This window comes from Microcaecilia unicolor, chromosome 9 (assembly GCF_901765095.1).
Source record: "Microcaecilia unicolor chromosome 9, aMicUni1.1, whole genome shotgun sequence".
NCBI lineage: Eukaryota > Metazoa > Chordata > Amphibia > Gymnophiona > Siphonopidae > Microcaecilia > Microcaecilia unicolor.
This window is the reverse complement of record NC_044039.1, coordinates 104,822,472-104,843,310: the sequence shown is the minus strand read 5'-3', so window position 1 is coordinate 104,843,310 and position 20,839 is coordinate 104,822,472. Positions and strand designations below refer to the sequence as shown.

Here is a 20,839-nt window from a genome sequence, read left to right as displayed (position 1 = left end):
ACCTCCACGGGTTCTGACGCCGGTTCCTGAACCGACCCCACAGCCTTGCTTGATAGCGACTCTAGATGAGCGCATCCCAGCCATTCTTCCAGGTCTTCTGGAGGGGTTGCTGCATCAGTCTGCTCCGGTACCGGGGGTGCTTGCGCCCTCGGCTCCGTCGATAGAAGCGGTAGCTGGCTCTATGCTTGTGGTGAGGTCTCCGACGCCGGTACCGCCTGCGGCATCGGCTGCCACCCAGGTTGACTCCCCGTCGACATCGCTGGTGGGAGCTTCATTGCCACCGGCATGGGAGTCGACTTCTTGGCATCGCCATCGAGGACATGGTTCCTCGGCATCGAGACGGGCCTGGTTTCGGACTGCAGTTAATGAACTTTTGTCCGATACCGATGAGGATGCCTCGTGGGATGAAGGGCAAGATCCCAGGTATTTCTCTTCTAAGGAGTCTAGTGGTCTTCCCTCTGATCCTACTCCTTCTCCAGAAAGAAAGCTTTCTCCTCCGGAGAGTCTTTCTTTCTCTTCATTTGTCCGTGAAATGTCTGTGGCTATTCCCTTCCCTGTGGTATCTGAGGATGAGCCCAGGACTGAGATGCTCGAGGTCCTTGACTATCCTTCACCACCTAAGGAGTCATCCATGGTTCCTTTGCATAATGTCCTTAAGGAGACACTTCTAAGGAACTGGATGAAACCGCTACGTAATCCCACCATCTCCCAAAAAGTTGAGTCCCAATATCGGATTCACAGAGAACCTGAGTTGATGAAGTCACAGTTACCTCACGACTCTATGGTTGTGGATTCTGCTCTCAAGAGAGCCAGGAGTTCTAGAGATTTTGCCTCCGCGCCCCCGGGATGAGAATCTAGAACCCTGGATTCTTTTGGGAGAAAGGCCTACCAGTCCTCTATGCTCGTGGCCAAGATTCAATCCTACCAGCTCTACATGAGCATTCACTTGAGGAACACAGAGAAGCAACTGGTGGACTTGGTTGATAAGCTCCCTCCAGAGCAGGCCAATAAGCTCCCTCCGGAGCAGGCCAAGCCTTTTCAGGGGGTGGACAGGCAGCAGAAGGCGTGTCGTAAATTCCTATCCAGGGGTGCTTACGATTCTTTTGATGTTGCATCCAGAACTGCTGCCCAAGGTATAGTGATGTGCAGACTCTCATGGCTGCATGCCTCTGACCTGGACAATCGAGTCCAGCAGTGGATTGCAGATGTCCCTTGTCGGGGGGATAACATTTTTGGCGAGAAAGTCGAGCAGGTGGTCGATCAGATCATGCAGTGGGAAACCGCTATGGACAATCTCTCCCGCCGGGTGCCTTCTGCCTCTACCTCAACTGGTAGACATTTTTTCCGGGGAAGGAAGAATGCTCCCTATGCCTATAGTAGGCGTAGGTACAATCCTCCTTCTTGACAGCCTTCTCAGGCTCATCCCCAGCGCGCTCATTCACGTTAACAGCGTGCGCCAAGGCAGGCCCCTGAGGCTCCCTAGCAAAACCAAGGGACGGGCTTTTGACTGGCTCCAGCTGAGCATAGCCACCACAAAAGTGTCCGTGCCGGACGATCTGCCGGTCAGAGGGAGGTTAAAATTTTTTCACCAACGGTGGCCTCTCATAACCTCCGATCGGTGGGTTCTTCAAATAGTCCGGCTCGGATACTCCCTCAATTTGATCTCCACACCTCCAAATTGTCCACCGGGAGCTCAGTCCTTCAGCTTCCAGCACAGGCAGGTATTTGCAGAGGAACTCTCCGCTCTTCTCAGCGCCAATGCAGTCGAGCCCGTTCCACCAGGGCAAGAAGGGCTGGGATTCTATTCCAGGTACTTCCTTGTGCAAAAGAAAACAGGGGGGATGCGTCCTATCCTAGACCTAAGGGCCCTGAACAAATTCCTGGTCCGAGAAAAGTTCAGGATGATTTCCCTGGGCACCCTTCTTCCCATGATTCAGGAGAACGATTGGCTATGCTCTCTGGACTTATACACACATCCCGATACTTCCAGCTCACAGGAGGTATCTTCGATTCCGTCTGGGAGCGCAGCACTTCCAGTATTGTGTGTTGCCCTTTGGTCTGGCGTCTGCGCCCAGGGTCTTTACAAAATGCCTGGCGGTAGTTGCAGTGTCGCTACGCAGACTGGGAGTGCATGTGTTCCCTTATGTCAACGATTGGCTGGTGAAGAACACCTCAGAGGCAGGAGCTCTACAGTCCATGTAGATGACTATTCAACTCCTGCAGATACTCGGGTTTGTTATAAATTACCCAAAGTCCCATCTTCTTCCAGTTCAAAAACTAGAATTCATAGGAGCTCTGCTGAACTCACAGATGGCTCACACCTATCTTCCCGAGGCGAGAGCAGACAATCATCTGTCTCTAGTTTTCATGGCCAGAGCGTCTCAGCAGATCACAGCTCGGCAGATGTTGAGACTTCTAGGCCATATGGCCTCCACAGTTCATGTGACACCCATGGCTCGTCTTCACATGAGATCAGCTCAATGGACCCTAGCTTCCCAGTGGTATCAAGCTGCAGGGGATCTAGAAGATGCAATCCAGCTGTCCACCAATTTTCACAATTCCCTTCAGTGGTGGACAATTCGATCCAATTTGACCTTGGGACGTCCATTTCAAATTCATCAGCCACAAAAAGTGCTGACAACGGATGCATCCCTCCTGGGGTGGGGAGCTCATGTCGATGGGCTTCACACATTGTCTGTCTGAATTTGGATGATTTTGATTGGACAGCCGATCTGTGAAAGCCTTTAGAGCATTCCAGACTGCTCGCAACTCCAGGAGATTGATCTGAAGACCCTTTTCCTGGAGGGACCAAACAAGGGTCTTCAGATCAATCTCCTGGAGTTGCGAGCGGTCTGGAATGCTCTAAAGGCTTTCACAGATCGGCTGTCCAATCAAAATCATCCAAATTCAGACAGACAATCAGGTTGTGATATACTATATCAACAAGCAGGGGACACCGGATCTCACCCCCTGTGTCGGGAAGACGTCCTGATGTGGCTTTGGGCTCTCCATCACGGCATGGTTCTTCAAGCCACGTATCTGGCAGGGGTAACCAACAGTCTGGCCAACAGATTGAGCAGCATTATGCAACCTCACGAGTGGTCGCTCAACTCGCTCATGGTTCACAAGATCTTCCGAGCGTGGGGCACCCCCTCGGTGAATCTTTTTGCCACTCAGATCAATCACAAGGTCCCTCAGTTCTGTTCCAGGCTTCAGGCCCACGAGACTAGCGTCGGATGCCTTTCTCCTTCATTGGGGGAAGGGCCTTCTGTACGCATATCCTCCCATACCTCTGGTGGGGAAGACTTTGCTGAAACTCAAGCAAGACCGTGGAACCATGATTCTGATTGCTTCCTTCTGGTCACGTCATATTTGGTTCCCTCTTCTTCTGGAGTTGTCCTCCGAAGAACCATAGAGAATGGACTGTTTTCCAACCCTCATAACTCAGAACGAGAGGGTGCTCTGCATCCCAACCTCCAGTCTCTGGCTCTCACGGCCTGGATGTTGAGAGCGTAGAATTTGCTTCCTTGGGTCTTTCTCAGGGTGTGTCCTGGGTTTTGCTTGCTTGCAGGAAAGATTCCATGAAGAACTGTTACTTTTTCAAATGGAGGAGGTTTGCCATCTGGTGTGATAGCAAGGCCCTAGATCCTCGCGCTTGTCCTACACAGACCCTGCTTGAATACCTTCTACACTTGTCAAAGTCTGGTCTAAAGACCAACTCTGTAAGAGTTCACCTTAGTGCGATTAGTGCTTATCATCGCCGTGTAGAGGGTAAGCCTAACTATGGACAGCCTTTAGTTGTTTGCTTCATGAGAGGTTTGCTTTTGTCAAAGTCCCCTGTCAAACCTCCACCACTGTCATGGGATCTCAACGTAGTTCTCACCCAGCTGATGAAAGCGCCTTTTGAGCCACTGAATTCCTGCCATCATAAGTACTTGACCTGGAAGGTCATTTTCTTGGTGGCTGTTACTTCAGCTCGTAGGTCAGTGAGCTTCAAGCCTTGGTAGTGCATGCTCCTTATCTCACGTTTCATCATAATAGAATAGTCCTCCACACTCACCCTAAGTTCTTGCAGAAGTTGGTGTCGGAGTTCCATCTGAACCAGTCAATTGTCTTGCCAACATTTTTTCCCCGTCCTCATACCCGCCCTGCTGAATGTCAGTTGCACACCTTGGACTGCAAGAGAGCATTGGTCTTTTATGTGGAGCGGACAAGCCCCTTCAGACATTCCGCCCAAATGTTTGTTTCTTTTGATCCCAACAGAAGGGGAGTCACAGTCAGGAAACACACCATCTTTAATTGGCTAGCAGATTGCATTTCCTTCACTTATGCCCAAGCTGGGCTGAATCTTGAGGGTCATGTCACAGCTCATAGTGTTAGAGCCATGGCAGCGTCGGTGGCCCACTTGAAGTCAGCCTCCATTGAAGAGATTTGCAAGGCTGCGACGTGGTCTTCAATCCACACATTCACATCTCACTACTGCCTTCAGCAGGATACCCAACGCGATAGTCAGTTTGGGCAGTTGGTGCTGCAGAATCTGTTCAGGGTTTAGAATCCAACTCCACCCCCCTAGACCCATTTTTATTCTGTTCCAGGCTGCACTCTCAGTTAGATGTTTTAGTTCGTAGGTCAATCCTTCTTATGTCCTCGCCATTGCGAGGCCCAAATGACCTTTCTTTGTTGTTTTGAGTGAGCCTGGGTGCTAGGGATACCCCAGTCATGAGAACAAGCAGCCTGCTTGTCCTCGGAGAAAGCGAAGATACATACCTGTAGCAGGAGTTCTCCGAAGACAGCAAGCTGATTGTTCTCACAAACCCTCCCACCTCCCCTTTGGAGTTGTTTTTCTCCTTGTTATTGCTCTTGTATATAACTGAAGCGGGACTCGCAGTGCGCACACCTCGTGCTATGGAAGGCTCTGGCAAAGCTTTGCCTATTTTTGCTTGGAAAAAATTGCCGTTTTTTGGCCGCCATGGATGTCAACCCAGTCTTGAGAACAATCAGCCTGCTGTCCTCGGAGAACACCTGCTACAGATATGTATCTTCGCTTTTCTACTGGAAGGATAAGGGAGCCTATCTGTTTGGGCCAGGTGATTTCCCTTTCTCACTTTTTTTCCCCAGGGATTCACATTGTAGTTCACCAAGCAAGCCTGGTATGCTAGACCCTCTGTGTGTTGGATTGGATTCTTTGGTTCTAGTGCCTGCCTTCAACTTTTCACCATGCCCCTGGGATTTTCTACGTGATGGGATGTAAACACCATCATATCCACCAAACATGTCTTAAACGTACATGTAGTCTTCCCTACATATATTGTCCTGCAGTGGTACAATACCACATCCTATATAATAATTTGCACCTCCGTCTGGCTGCCTGGGTTCGTAACACAGTTCAGATTGATCCGCCCTGGGGATGACATCACAGGGCGGACCAATCATGGCAAGTGAGAGGGAAGGGAACCCAGCAGCAGACACCGGAGGTGAGTAAACAAATGCCCACCCCCCCCCCCGAGTTCCATAACCCCCTACCTCCCTCCCTCCTTCCACTCCCGTCCGTCCGAGTTCCACGGGCCCACTCCAGTCCGACGGCCCCACTCCTATCCGATTTCCGCATCCCCTCCTCCGATTTCCGCCGCCCAGCGCCTCCCTCCCTGTCTCTGTGGCCTCCGAGTGCAAGGAGGACGTGTGCGGGTGCCCCAGCACCTGTTTGCAGAAGCGCGGGACCAGAGGAACAGCTGAAACAGAAAGGCAGTCTGAAGCGGCGTCCGTGTGTGCTGAACTTCACTGTTGCCGGCGAAGCAGGAGATAAAACGTTTTAAACAACAGCTACCACTTACGAAGGGCTGGGGCACCCGCATACATCCTCCTTGCACTCGGAGGCCACAGAGACAGAGGGAGGGAGGCGCTAGACGGCGGAAATCGGAGGAAAGGGGGGGCGTGGAACTTGGTCGGGAGTGGGGGGGAGGGAGGATAGGGTCCTGAGATGAGAGAGGGGGGTCCTGAGATGAGAGGGGGGAGGGTGAGGAGGGGAGGGGTGGGTCCTGGAACTCGAAGGAAAGGGAGGGAGGCAGGTGGGGGGGCATGGAACTTGGAGGGGATGGGGCCTGGACATCGGAGGACGGAGGGAGGGGGCCCTGGAACCTTGCTAGCGCCCGTTTCCTTTCTGTTAGAAACGGACCTCTTTTACTAGTATACAATAAAAGTATAGTTGCAAAATTCAAGTTATATTCCTTTTGATCATATTCAGTGGTGTGCTGGAGCCAGCTCACACTGGCTCGCAAGAGCCGGTTGTTAAATTTTCTTCCGACTTGCGAGCCGGTTGTTAAAAAGCGCGAGCCAGCTCTCCTCCCTCCCTCTGGATCCGGTCCCTCACCGACCTGACTCTGAGGAGTCACCCTTGTCCTTCTAATTCTTCGGGGCAGGCACTCTTGCCTGCCCGCTGCCAGCGCTGACTCTCCCCTGCTGCCGGTTCGCGCTTTAAAAATGGCCGCCGAGACTTCCAGAGGTGGCCTCGTGACACTTCTGCTGAAGTCTTGAAGGCCGCCCTTGTAAGTCTCGGTGGCCATTTTGAAGCGCGATCTGGCGGCAGGGGAGAGTCAGCGCTGGCAGCGGGCAGGCAAGACTGCCTGTCCCGAAGAATTCGAAGGACAAGGCAGGGTGACTCAGAGTCAGGTCGGTGAGGGACCAGATCCGGAGGGAGGGAGGGAGGAGAATTCGCTGAACAACTCGGGAGGGGGTGGCAGGGGAGAGAAGGGAGTCGCTGGGTATGGGTGGATGGAGGGGAGAGAAGGGTCGCTGGGTATGGGTGCATGCAGGCAGGCAGGGGAGAGGAGGGTCACTGCTGGACATGGGTGGATAGAGCATGGAGGGCAGGGAAAAGGAGGGTCACTGGGTATGGGTGCATGCAGGGCAGGGGAGAGGAGGGTCACTGGACAGGGGTGGATTGAGGGCAGGGGAAAGGAGGGTCACTGGGTATGGGTGCCTGCAGGGCAGGGGAAAGGAGGGTCGCTGGGTATGGGTGCATGGAGGGCAGGGGAGAGGAGGGTCGCTGGGTATGGGTGCATGCAGGGCAGGGGAGAGAAGGGTCGCTGGGTATGGGTGCATGCAGGGCAGGGGAGAGGAGGGTCACTGGGTATGGGTGCATGGAGGGCAGGGGAGAGGAGGGTCGCTGGGTATGGGTGCATGCAGGGCAGGGGAGAGAAGGGTCGCTGGACATGGGTGGATGGAGGGCAGGGGAGAGGAGGGGAAAGAGAAGAAATGCTGGACATGGATGGAGGGGAAGGAAGAGTGAGGAAGGAGATGAGATGAGGGAAAAGGAAGAGAGGAGAAAAAGTGCACATGGATGAAGAAAATAGGCAGAAGCTGAGGACCAGAAATGAAGAAGAAAGTAGAAAGGAAAGAAATAAATGGAAAGGAAGCCTTGGAGTTAAGAGGACAGATAGCAGCAGAATCGGATATTGGGCCAGCATGATCAGAAAAACAGTCACCAGACAACAAAGGTAGAAAAAAAATCATTTTATTTTCATTATACTGTTTGGAATATGTTCACTTTGAGAATCAGGTGCTCAACATTAAAAGTTTATATTTATTTACTTATTTATGGCATTTTATCGCACATTAAACATGAATTAGATTGGAACCTGGGATTATTTTTTTTTTTTTTCCTGGAGTAATGCATTGCCACCCCCCCAGGCTCTCTCCCCGGCTATAGCCAATGCTGCAATTTGGGGGGGGGGGGCGCAGAGGGGGACTGGTGAGAGAGCCTGTTGTTAAACATTTACCAGCACACCACTGCTTTACCTAGACAAATCTTCTGCATTTCTGCTTCATGAGTAACAAATCACCAAGACCAGATGATATTTACCCCCAAGTTCTAAAAGAACTCCAATCTGAAAGAGCAGACCTACATCGAGATATCTATAACCTAACATTAAGATCAGTAGCATAATACACATTGGGAATGCGTTAGCACATTTTCTTCAAATGTGAGCAACAGAACCACGTCAAGGTCCATTCCCCTGTCTGTTGGCATTCATACACATTCACACCTGGAGGCACCTATTTTCCTTCCTTTGCCTTACTTGGCTAAAAGATAACAGTGGTACAGAAAGAGACACCACTGTGGGAAAAGCAGGTGCCTTCACTCTTTCACACTCACATGCATGCTCAAATGCATACACATGCATACTCAATCATACAAAGAGGCACTCACACATGCATACTCTAGAGGTGGATTGAGGCCAGCAGGGCCGAAATACAGCTCCAGTTGTGTAAGATATAGTGATTTAAGCCAAATCAATGTGATTTATATCAAAGCGGTGCATTATGAACATGGATGCTAAAGCTCAACCTGCACATCCCCCACGCAGGAGATCATGAAGCAATTGGCCAGAAATTGCCTGATGATGTCACAAGCAGGGAAAACACAACCTGAACTTTATCATCTATCTTCAATGTGCAGCCACTGGAAGGGCAAAAACAAAAAATATTTGCACCCTTAGCTCTTATGGAAAAGACATGGATGCTAAAGCTCAAGCAGCATTTGCCTAACTCATGAGATCATGAGGCAATGGGCCAGAAATTGCCTGATGATATCACAAGAAGAGAAAACACAACCTGAACTTTATCATTGATCTTCAATAAGAAGCCACTGAAAGGGCAAAATCACAAATTTCTGCTCACTTTGGTCAGCACAGTGAACATTGATACCAATGCTTAGACAGCATTTTCCTTGCTCACATCATGAGGCAATGGGCCAGAAATTGCCTGATGATGTCACAAGCAGGAAGACTATAGCCTAAACATTTTCATCTATCTTCAATATGCAGCCACTGAGAGGGCAAAAATAATATTTTCTCCCTTAGCTCATGCACAGTTGATCATGAATGATGAAGATAAGGCTGAATTTTCCTGGTTAGGAGAGCATCAGACAATGGGCCAGAAATTGTCTGATGATGTCCCAAGAAGGGAAAACTCAACCTGAGCATTCTCATCCATTTTCAATATGCTGCCTCTCGAAATGCAAAAATAAAAATATTTGCTCTTGTAGTTTCCACATCATGAACATGGATGATGAAGCTCAAGCTGTATTTCCCATGCTCAGGACACCATGAGGCAATGGGCCAGAAATTGTCTGATGATGTCCCAAGGACAGAAAACACAACCTGAGCATTCTCATCCATCTTCAGTATGCAGCCAGTAAGAGAGCATTCATAAAAATATTTTCATCTCTAGCTCTTGCACAGTGAGTGTGAATGCTGAAGCTCAGCCTGCATTTTCCCTGCTCAGGAGAGCATCAGACAATGGGCCAGAAATTGGCTGATGATGTCACAAGTAGGGAAAACACAACCTGAACTTCACCATTTATCCTCACTATGCATTAACTGAAAAAATATAAAAGATGCTTTCACATGAAAACTCTCTAGGTTTTATGTGGAGCAAGCCTGATCCAAATCTCTAATTTTAAGTTTTAGTAGTAGAATTAATAGATACTATATAGGGGACCATTTCAGCACAGCAAAACTCCTGGTTTAGTTATAGACCTATACTTGAAGTGGCATTTCAGTAATGTAAACCATACTCTTTCCCTCTACAGAGAGAGGGAGACACCAATACCTGTAAGATATGCAACTATATTTCTATATACAAAGCGTGTATTATTGCACAATTATCTAAGGTCAATTTCAATTGTTTTTCCAACACTTACCTGGATCTTTTTAGCAGCTCCCAGAGCAAGGGATGAACATGAAGTCTGCTGATCCTGTACCAGTATTCTGGTGCTATGATTAATCTTTATTAATATAGTGGTAAATACCCACTCTAAATAAAGTACCAAGATTTTATGCAGTATAATGGTTATCATGCTTATTATCATTGAATCTAATGATTTGACTTTCTGCAGTTATTCCCTGATTTCAGCTCCTGTTAAGTTCTCTACTGAGGCAACACTAAGCCAAATGAATCAAGAGAGCATTTGTCCATTGAAGCATGCAAATGAAGAAATTGATAAAATTGGGCTGTAATTAAAGAACAGAAACACTTTTCTAATAAGAGTTCTGAGAAATGAATGAAGAAGTGCACAGCTTTAAATAGATATATTTAAATAAATGAATCTGGTGCTTCACAGGTCCTCGTACAAGAATTAAACTGGAAGTAGCGACTGGCGATGTGTACAAAGGGCAGGGACTTAATCAACGTGAGCTTATGACCCGCACTTACTGGAAATTCCTTGTTCATGGGGAATAATTGCAATCCTCGATCCCTATCACGAACGGGGTTCAGCGGGTTACCCGCATCTGTCGGCGAAGGGTAGACACACGCTGATCCGTTCAGTGTAGCGTGCGTGCAGCCCCGGACATCTAAGGGCATCACAGACCTGTTATTCCTCATTAGTATAGTGGTATCACACTTGTTTCCATAGTGTAATGGTTATCACGCTCTACAATAAGTCTAATGATGTCAGTTTAAATCAAGCACTTACCTGGCTCCTAGTGCAAAAGATGACCTGGAAGTCTTCTGCTCTTCCACCATTATTCTGGTGCTTTGGTTAATCCTTGTTAGCAGAGTGGTAAATATTCCACTCCGGATTAAGTGCCAAGTGCCGTGAGTACTAACCATTACAGTATGGAAGTTGTTCCATAGCATAATGATTAACACTCAGGGCAATGAACCCGATACCGTGAGTACTAACCATTACAGTATGGAAGTTGTTCCATAGCATAATGATTAACACTCAGGGCAATGAACCCGAAACCGTGAGTACTAACCATTACAGTATGGAAGTTGTTCCATAGCGTAATGATTAACACTCAGGGCAATGAACCCGAAACCGTGAGTACTAACCATTACAGTATGGAAGTTGTTCCATAGCATAATAATTAACACTCAGGGCAATGAACCCGAAACCGTGAGTACTAACCATTACAGTATGGAAGTTGTTCCATAGCGTAATGATTAGCACTCAGGGCAATGAACCCGATGATTTAAGCTCACATAATTTAGCACTTACCTGCTCTTCCACCGGTATGCGCACTTACCTGCTCTTCCACCGGTATGCCAATATTTTATTAATCTTACTCCTAAATAAATCCCTGGTGGTCAGGATTCAACCCAGAATCAATTCCAGGCCAGTAAAACCTGGCAGACTTCAGGAAATATAAGGGCCCTGTTTACTAAGCCACTCTAGATTAAGTGCCAAGTTGTTCCTTAGTGTAATGGTTAGCACTCTGGGCAATGATCCTGATGATTTAAGATCACATAATTTAACACTTATCTAGCTCCTTATAACAGCTCTTTCACTGGTATGCCAGTAGTTTGTTAATCCTCATTAGTATAGTGATAAGTATCCTACCCCAAAATAAATCACTTGTAGTCTAGTGGTTAGGATACAACCCAGAATCAATTCCAGGCCAGTGAAAGCTGGCTTCAGAGTGCAAGACTTGAGCTCTCAAGCCAGCTTTCAGAAAATCTAAATTTGTTACAATGGGAGAGTACATAAAAGGTCATTAGCTGATATCAGCAATCGTTGTCTAGGTTTGGTCCATTTTGCCATCCTCAGTGATTCCTGAGGGGGGGAGGGAGTTCTCAGAGGTCAGAAGCTGGTTTAATATTACTCTATATTAATTTTAAGTATGTCCTCTGTCCAGCCATCCTGACAGCTGGATGGAAAATTCTAGGGGAAAATTCTAGGGGAAATTGAACATTAGTGGGTATGATGTAAAGTAGAGCTTATAAGGGCAACAAATCTTTTTGTTATAAAAGTAAATAAAAATATGGTCAGTGCACAATGGATATGATAACGCATCAAAGTATAATATAGATCAGAAGATTCTAGGTTCAACTCCTGCCAGGTTGATGCTTTCTTTAGCTTTAACATCCTCTATTGTACTTGAATTAGAGGGTGGTAAAGTAAAAGAAGCTGGTAGGGATTTGCATGGCCAAAGAATCATCAGTTCATTTTTGGATATTTCCAAAGTTTTTTATGACATTTGTATGGAGTTTTTTTCCCAGATATTTAACATATTCATTTTTTATATTTTATGTACTTTTTAATTAATGAAAATTGATTATTTCTATATTCATTTATAGGTTTTATGTGTGTGTCATTTGTTCGATTGCTAAATTTTTTAAGGCTCCCAAATGGACTGAATGTACTCCAGCAAATGCATATCTCTAGAAGCTGGTAAAATAACCAGGTCAGTGAAGATGCAAATAGAAGAAAAAGTACTTAATCTAATCAAACATGCAGAGGTCAAAGAATGTATTCCAAGACTCAGAGATGAAGGAGATTATGTAGCGAATGATGAGAAAAAAAATAGAATTACTTAAGTATTTGTTTTTGGTGTTCACTGAGGATGGCCTGGGAGAATTATGGAAAACTGAGAGAAATGAAGTGAATTCACCTCGATGATTTTCAGACTACTGTCTATGAGGTGCTAGCTAAACTAAAATGTGGATATTAAGGAGTTTAAACAATTTTCCAATTTACACAAGCAGGCCTTTGTTAATGAAGCAAGACTTACCCCCTTGTTTACTAAGCCAAGCTAGCAGTTGCCACACGGCAATGCCGAGATAGCCTACTCAAAGTGAATGGGCTGTGTCGGCATTAGCGCACCGCCAGCCGCTAGCACAGCTTAGTAAACAAGGGGGGTTGTGAGATGAGGTAATTAGCATGGGTGAAAACTGAGGTCCATCTAACTTGCAAAAATATTCTTTGTGTTGAGGCTAGTGTGATGGTGCTTTTAAAAAAGTATATTAATTTTGCTGTTGGAGAATGTGTATGATTGACTTTATGTTTGTGAGTGTAACAGTGTTTTAAAAGTAATGTGAGAATGTTTATAAGTATATTTTTTTTTATTTGGAAGTATGATAGAGCTTTTGAAGTAGTTTACAGTTTGGGTATGTCCAGGAAGATAGGCCTTAAATCTGCCCAGAACTGGCTAGCTGCAAATAACTACTGAGAGCCAACAATGAATGTCTGCAGGGGAAGAAATTGCCCTGGATCCAGCCTCCCAAGATGTACTGAACTTACATCTGGGGTTTTTTATTTCTTTGGTTCTTGTTATATGATTGGAAATTAATACAAGAAATGAAAAAAAGTATATAGTTTTGCTATTTAGAAGTGCAATAGAGATGGAAAAGGATACAATTTTGTTGTCTTAGAGGGCATGGGCATAGACTGGGGGGGGGGGCGAGGGGGGGCAGTGCCCCCCCAAACGATGAAGACGACGAAGAGGAGTTCTTTCCCGCAGCGGCGAACGGGCGGGTGGGAAAGCAGCAAACAAGCAGCCACGTGAACTTCGTCCTTCGCTTCCTGAATCCAGCCCTCTCTCAGCGTCCCGCCCGCCCGCCCCAAAGGAAATGACATCAGAGGAAGGCGGGGACGCAGAGAGAGGGCTGGATTCAGGAAGCGAAGGACGGAGTTCAGCGTGGCTGCTTGTTTGCTGCTTTCCCGCCCGCCCGTTCGCCGCTGCAGCTTCGGGAGTGGAGTGAGCCAGGCCTATCTAGTCTGTAAGTAAGGAAGCCATTTCCACTCCCCGTGCAGCCGTCGTCATTCACAAACACAGCAAGCAAACCTGTGTGAGCTGCTGCTGCTGCATCCACGTTGTCGTTTGGGAGATGCTTTGAAGGGGGAGGGAGACGCTGGATAGAATGGGGAGGGGAAGAGAAGGGGATGGAAAGAAACAGGATGGGCAGGGGAGAGAGAAGAATTGTTGGACAACAGGGATTGATGGAGGGGACAAGGGAGAGAGGAAATTTGCTGGAGATGGATGGAGGAGAAGGCAGGGGGAGAATGGAAAGTTGCTGGACATGGAGCGGAGGGCAGAGGAAGGAGGAGAATTATGGTTATTCCCTAAAAAAAGCCAGCTCTTTTTCCCTTCCTTCCTTTCTTCCTTCCTTCCTCCATATTAGCATATTCATAGTAACATAGTAGATGACAGCAGAAAAAGACCTGCATGGTCCATCTAGTCTGCCCAAGATAAACGAATATATATATGCAAATGAATATGCTAATATGCTCCACCCCATTTTTGCCCCCCCAAATGAAACAGTCAAACTACGCCCATGTTAGAGGGTGAAAATGTTTAAAAGTATATTGTTTTACTATCTGAAAGTATGATAGAGCTTTAGATCATTTTCCTGATTGGGAGTGTGATTAATTGGTAGAAGTATATTTTCCTATTCGGGAGTGTAAGAAAGTTTAGGAATGTATTATTCTATTCTATCTGCTGGAAAGGCTTCACATCCTCTCTCCTCTTCCTCTTCTATGATTGTTTCCTGTTGGAGTGGGGACCAGCGGGCGCATGGTGAAAATGTGTTATCTTTAAAGTATGGTTTTTCTGCTGTGATTGATCTTTAAAAAGTATATTGTTTTGCTGTTTAGGAGTATAAAAGTATAATTTACTATGTGGGATTGAGAGAAAGGTAAAGAGTGTATATTCTGTTTGAGGTGTCATCTAAAGAATGGTTATGCTGTTGAGCGTGACTGATTTTTAAAAAGTATATTGTTTTGCTATTTGGAAGTGAAAAGGTTTTGTTGTTTGGAGGATATATTGAAGTTTGGGAGTGTGATCTATTCTTTAAAAGAGCCTTGGTATACTTGGGGGACAGCAGATGGGAGAAGGGTTCAGAAGGATAAAAACTGTCATGGCAAAGAATGGATAAAGGATAGCAGGGCTTCTCCTTCAGCTCTGAAGTTATGAGGGAATAGGGGGGAAAACAAAGCTTTCAATGTCCTACCTTTGGTGGGTGGTCTTTCCACCATATGCTACTCACTTCACTAAAAGTGCAGTCCATAGCAGTGTAGCTGAATAAAAATGAAGACCTTTTACTGACAGAATAGTTACAAATTTGTGTAAAATTAACCATCAGCACACATTGTACAATGTAGACTTCAAGGAGAAGTGAAGATACCAATAGTTATAATAATTGCAAAACAGCAGCACTGAATCATCTGCTGGTCTGACACAGATAATGAATCTCCTTCAATAAAGTCAAGATGCTCAGTAGGCCGGTAATGCCTAGAGGCTTCCTGTGATTCACTTCAGTCACTTGATGGATGAAGAATTGGCGGGACAGTTAAGCATGAACCTGCCTATTCTAGCTTAGCTGTCTCCCTAAATGAGCCTTGGCTTCTGTGGGTGTGACCATTGATTTGTAGGACATGGCCTGCATTTAGATTCTCAAAAAAAGGATGGCATCAGGTGGAGTTGAGGGACAGATGAGGTCTTGTCTAGTGCAGACAGATAAAGACCTGTACGGTCCATCCAGTCTGTCCAACAAGATAAACTCATTTTACATGGTATGTGTTACTTTATATGTATACCCAAATGATTTATCCTTGCCTTTCTCAGGGCACAGACTGTAGAAGTCTGCCCAGTACTGTTCTTGTACTAAGTTCTGAAGCTAACGTCGAAGCCCCTTAAAATTTACACTCCAGCCCATCCCTATCTATTCAGTCACGATCAGGGCATAGACTGTAGAAGTCTGCCCAGCTCCCGTTTTGTTTCCCCAATTACCGGCGTTGCCACCCAATCTCCGCTAAGAATCCATGGAACCATTCCTTCTAAACCAGATTCCTTTGTGTTTATCTCACACATGTTTGAATTCCATTACCATTTTCATCTCCACCACCTCCCGCGAGAGGGCATTCCACATATCCACCACCCTCTCCGTGAAAAAATACTTCCTGACATTAGTCCTGAATCTGCCCCCCTTCAACCTTAATTCATGTCCTTTAGTTCTACCACCTTCCCGTCTCCGATAAATGTTCATTTGTGGATTAATACCTTTCAAATATTTAAACGTCTGTATTATGTCACCCCTGTTTCTCATTTCCTCCAAGGTATATATGTTCAGGTCAGCAAGTCTCTCCTCATACGGTTTGCAACGCAAATCCCGTACCATTTTTGTAGCTTTTCCCCTGTTTTGTGTAGTTTTTCCTCTCCCCTCCCCCACATAGGAATTGCTTCAGAAAAAACCACAGTCCGAACCAAAGATTTCAGTCCCTCCCCAAGCTTCTGGAACGCTCTTCTGTGCTGTAAACTTGCTATTGTTGGCCAGGTCATTTGTCCCCAGGTGAATTACAACATCAGTGTTTGAAGCCTCGCTCTCTTCTCAGATCACTTTCAGTATTTGGTCTGTACATCTTGAAGCTGAAGATCCTGGAAGACATTTCACTGAGTTGGAATCCCTGAACTATGTTCCTAAGTTAATGCCTCTGATAATGGAGTCTCCGAGCAGCAAGAATTTTCTGCTTTTCACCATTCTGTCATTATTTGGGGGATGTTTCTTGGGTTGTGCTACTTTCATTGCCTCTGGTTCTACCACAGTACTTCTTTTTTCACCATCATAATGATGCAACGCTGCAAAAGAATTTGACAGGGGCAAAGCTTGGAAGGGCGAGTGTTTCTGTGTCACAGATCTTAGTCTACCAGAGCATACTGTGACCCATGTATTCCTCTGATGTTTCATTCTATGAGGCAGTGGTGGTGGTAAATTAGCTGGGAAATGAGTAATCCTGGATGCTTCTTTAACTGTACTGTAGTTAATTCCATCTTGAGTTTGTTGATCTCTTCTTTCAAGGCTGATATTTGGAGACAGATAGGACAAGCTCTAAGGTTCCAGATAGGTTGCCTTAGGATTAAAGCAGAACATATATTGCACTGAATGAAGGTCATAATGATGTGATTCACAAGTGTGAAAAGGTGAACTATGATAGGGAATAACAAGAATTAGGACTGACCAATTACGTGTAATGAAGATACTTGTTCCTTGATTGCCCTATATAAAAAGGGAGTTTACCTAGGGGTGGGTGGGACTATGACACAGGTAACCTCAGTTACCAATCAAACCAAGTCTGAAAATGCACAGCGTAGCTCACAAGGTAAACTTAGGTTCTACCAAACAGCTCAAAACAAAACTGCCCCTCCTCCAGAGCTATGAGTCACCAGATGCTATGTAACCAAATTGATTGAATTAAGTCTCTGACAGTGTAGATTCAACACATAATTCTAATGAAAACAGACACCAGATTCACCAGATTGAGTAGCTCTGGAGTGGAGAAGAGATACAGGTGCCACACGGCAGGCTGCACTGCAGCCCAGCTCTGAGCAGATCCGAGAACGGAAATTCCATCACCTGCTCACAGCAGCCTAGGTTAGTGGACTGTGAATTTCACATCTGCTACCTTTCTCCTTATGTAAAGGAGCACTGGGGGCAGACCAGCTTGATGACAGAGACAGACATAAGAGCCATTACAACAAAATCAGAAAGGAAGGGGCCGGGGGCAAACAGGTGTGAGATTTGAGAATGGAAAATCAGTGCAAGCAACTAGTGCTAACTCTGATGTTGCATGTGGCCTATGCAGGTAGGCAACTTCTAAGAAAAGTCATTGCTGCTGTCACCCTGTCTCATACTGAATCAGCTGCTCTTCTGCTTGGCACCTTCCACTATCGGCAGAGTTGCACTCTATATTTGTTTCTTTGCCTCATGTTACGCTGCATGTAGAATTGGACTTCTATTTCTAACTTGTGGTCTTTTATTCTATGCTCAGTGAGTGGGAACTCAATAATTGGATAGAGACTGGAGAGAACAGGGATTTCAGGACTGGGTGAAAAGGGATAGGCACCACAGGGTCCATGAGGAAAGCAGTAAAATGAGAGAAGGACCACTGTTACAATGTCCAGACAATAACATTAGAACACAGAATTTTATGCTCATTGTATTGATACATCTATGTCAAATTTCAGAAAAATGTTCATCTACTATCTATCTACTTATCATTTCTATAGTGCTACAAGGCGTTCATCTTTTTTTATATGTCTGCATTTTGCACAGTTTGCAAGAAAAGATTACTTGAGAGAATTTTGCTCAGGTTTGACACTACATGGACCACTATGGAAAAAAAACAATCCCTCAAGCCACTATGATCAGGAAATCTGTGCCTGTGTCCACTGAATTCGACAAGGTTCAGATACACCTTATGTCAAGTACTTTTTTTGTGCGCATCACTTTGGTATCACTTTTGCACAGAATGGATAAAGGATAGCAGGGCTCCGCCATCTCTTTGGCTGCAAAGGAGTGAGGAGAAGCAAAGCTTTCAAGGCCCTGTGATTGGTGAATATTCTTTTCTACTACTACTACTACTACTATTTAGCATTTCTATAGCGCTACAAGGCGTACGCAGCGCTGCACAAACATAGAAGAAAGACAGTCCCTGCTCAAAGAGCTTACAATCTAATAGACAAAAAAATAAATAAAGTAATCAAATCAATTAATGTGAACGGGAAGGAAGAGAGGAGGGTAGGTGGAGGCGAGTGGTTACACTAATATGCCACTCACTAGACCCACTCTAAAAAGATGCTGCCATACTAGTCTGACTGAATCAAAATGATGACTCTTTACCAAGCATGTGTCATCTGAAATAGGTGAGAATAGGAGAACACATCACAATTTGGAACAGATGTGTAGGGGTTTTCTTCTTCACAAGCAGACTCTTCTTGTCTCTTCAGCCTCATCGAGTCATTCCCTACATCTTAAGCCCTTGGAATCTCCAGAGACCTGTGACAACAGCTTCTCGAAAACACGTACTCTCTTCTTTCCTTCATAGACTCCTTAACCCACTCCTTCCTTCAGACAGACAAAGCCATAGGGAAATCCACGTGAACAGACCCTCCAACACAATAGATAAATAGATGCTCTTCTCAGTAGGCTCAAAAAAACAAAGCACAACAATATTCTCTTCTTTCCCTAGACCAGCTTGGCACACAAGATCCTCTGCTGCCAGTCCACTCAACTATTAATGATTTAAGGTCCTTTTTAGTGTGAATGATGAGGTAAATATTTAGGGCCCTGATTACAAAGGCGCACTAGCATTTTTAGCACATGCTAAAAATTAGTGTGTACTAACCGTGTAGACACCCATACGAATATTACAGGCATCTTTGTAAATAGGGCCCTTAATAATTTGAGAAATATAGCAAATTTATTAGACTGTTCCTTAGTATGTAAACAGTCTATTCCAACTACCATTTGACATAGACGTAGGAGGTTTATTGCAAAACTGAGTGCATCATCAGAATTTAAACTGAAGATTAGCTCAGGCGGATATAGATGAGTTTGCTATCACTATAAGATGCTTAATAGTCCTAGGTTAGGTACGAGAGGTGGTAGTTTGGCTTTAGTTTACAAAGATTTTTTTTTAATATTAAGTTAGTAGATAAGGTATCTGTAGAGGCATTTTTTGAACTTATGGCTTGTCAGTTTATGAATTGGAATAATTGTGGTGCTTTGGGTATTCTATTATTATACAGACCATCTACTAATTGGAATTTTCGTTATCAGAAATTGTTTGAATCAATCTCTTATTATGTTACAAACTTTAGGGCCATGTTTACTAAGGTGTGCTAGCGTTTTTAGCACACGCTAACGTTAGATACACCCATATATTCCTATGGTTGTCTCTAGCATTAGCGCATGCTAAAAATGTAAGTGTGCCTTCAGCACCGGCATAGTAAACAGGTCCCTTAATGATGATTATATTGGGAGATTTGAATTTACATTTGGAGGATCAAAATGATCCCAAAGTACTCCAATTTACTCAATTCTTAGAATCTTTGGGTTATGTACTAGGACTAATTAAGCCTAAACATGAGAAATGTCATATGCTTGATTTTAAGGCATATCCTAGGGAATTAATAAATGCTTCTATTAGTAACCCTAATTGGGAGCCATTAATTTGGTTGGATCACTTTTTGTTTGAAAGCACTTGTTGTAAATACTGGCATATGTTCTAGACAGTGACAATCCTAGGTTGGCTGACACCCGGGCCGGATCGCTGCTGCGCACCCCCCCCCCCCGGGTGCAGCAGCGTCTGTCCCCCCAGGGTGCAGCACGACACCCCCCACCCAGGTGCATTCTTAGCTGCTGGGAGCAGCCGCACGGCTGTCGGCTCTGCTGGCTCCCTGCTCTCTCTGCCCCGGAACAGGAAGTAGCCTGTTCCAGAGCAGGGAACCAGCGGAGCCGACAGGCGCGCGACTGCTCTGTGTACCCCTCCAGCAGCATGCACCCGGGGCGGACCGCCCCTCCCTCGGTACGCCACTGGTTCTAGATCCAAAGTTTAAGTGCAAAGGAAGAGGGTTGATCCAATCAATTTCTGGCAACTGGTATCACCTCAGTTGGAAGTAAAAAATCTAGGTTCTGAGTTGTCTGTATGGAATAATGTTGTTAATACAGTACTGTTTTTAAAGATGATATTTCCCCTTTTAAGGAAAAGAAATTACAGAGTAATAATAATCCTTGGAACAATGAATAACTTGAATTGAAAAAGAGAATTTGTAGAAAAAGGGAAAGAATTTGGAACAGAAATAACAATATAAGTGCCAAATTGCCCAGGGAAAGAAAAATTATTACATTCAGAACATTGACATGACAGATAATTCTTGTAAGACACCTTTTAAAATCTTTAATAGTATAACCAATACAGATAGGCTGCTTATGATTCCAGAATCTTTACAACCTACTGCAGATGATTTAGCACAATTTTTTCAGTCAAAGGTAAATAAGATTAGGAAGTCATTCTCTCAGATTCAAATGGAACAGCTATCAAATGTTCCTGGTGATAGAAATTGGGGAAGTTTTAAGAGGTAACATCAGACTCAGTTCAGAAGGTACTTTCCAAACTTGCAAAAAAATCATGTCTTTTAACTATACGCCCATCCTATCTATTAGAAGGAGTTCCTCTAAATGCCTTCAAAACACACACTGGTTTTGTGAATTCTGTTTTATAAGCAGGTTTTTATCATAAGGATTTGACAGGTAAAGTGTTGACTCTCCTTCCAAAATC

The 20,839-nt window shown here is 45.2% G+C and overlaps 1 protein-coding gene across 1 annotated transcript in view; it reads right to left on the bottom strand.

The window, feature by feature from the left end:
• Positions 1–20,839, bottom strand: part of COCH (cochlin) — a 166,977-nt gene that overhangs the window by 133,643 nt on the left and 12,495 nt on the right. The window contains exon 2 of the mRNA XM_030213687.1: positions 9,701–9,813. Within this exon, the coding sequence (XP_030069547.1) occupies positions 9,701–9,813 (113 nt within the window). The remainder of the gene's footprint in view (positions 1–9,700; positions 9,814–20,839) is intronic.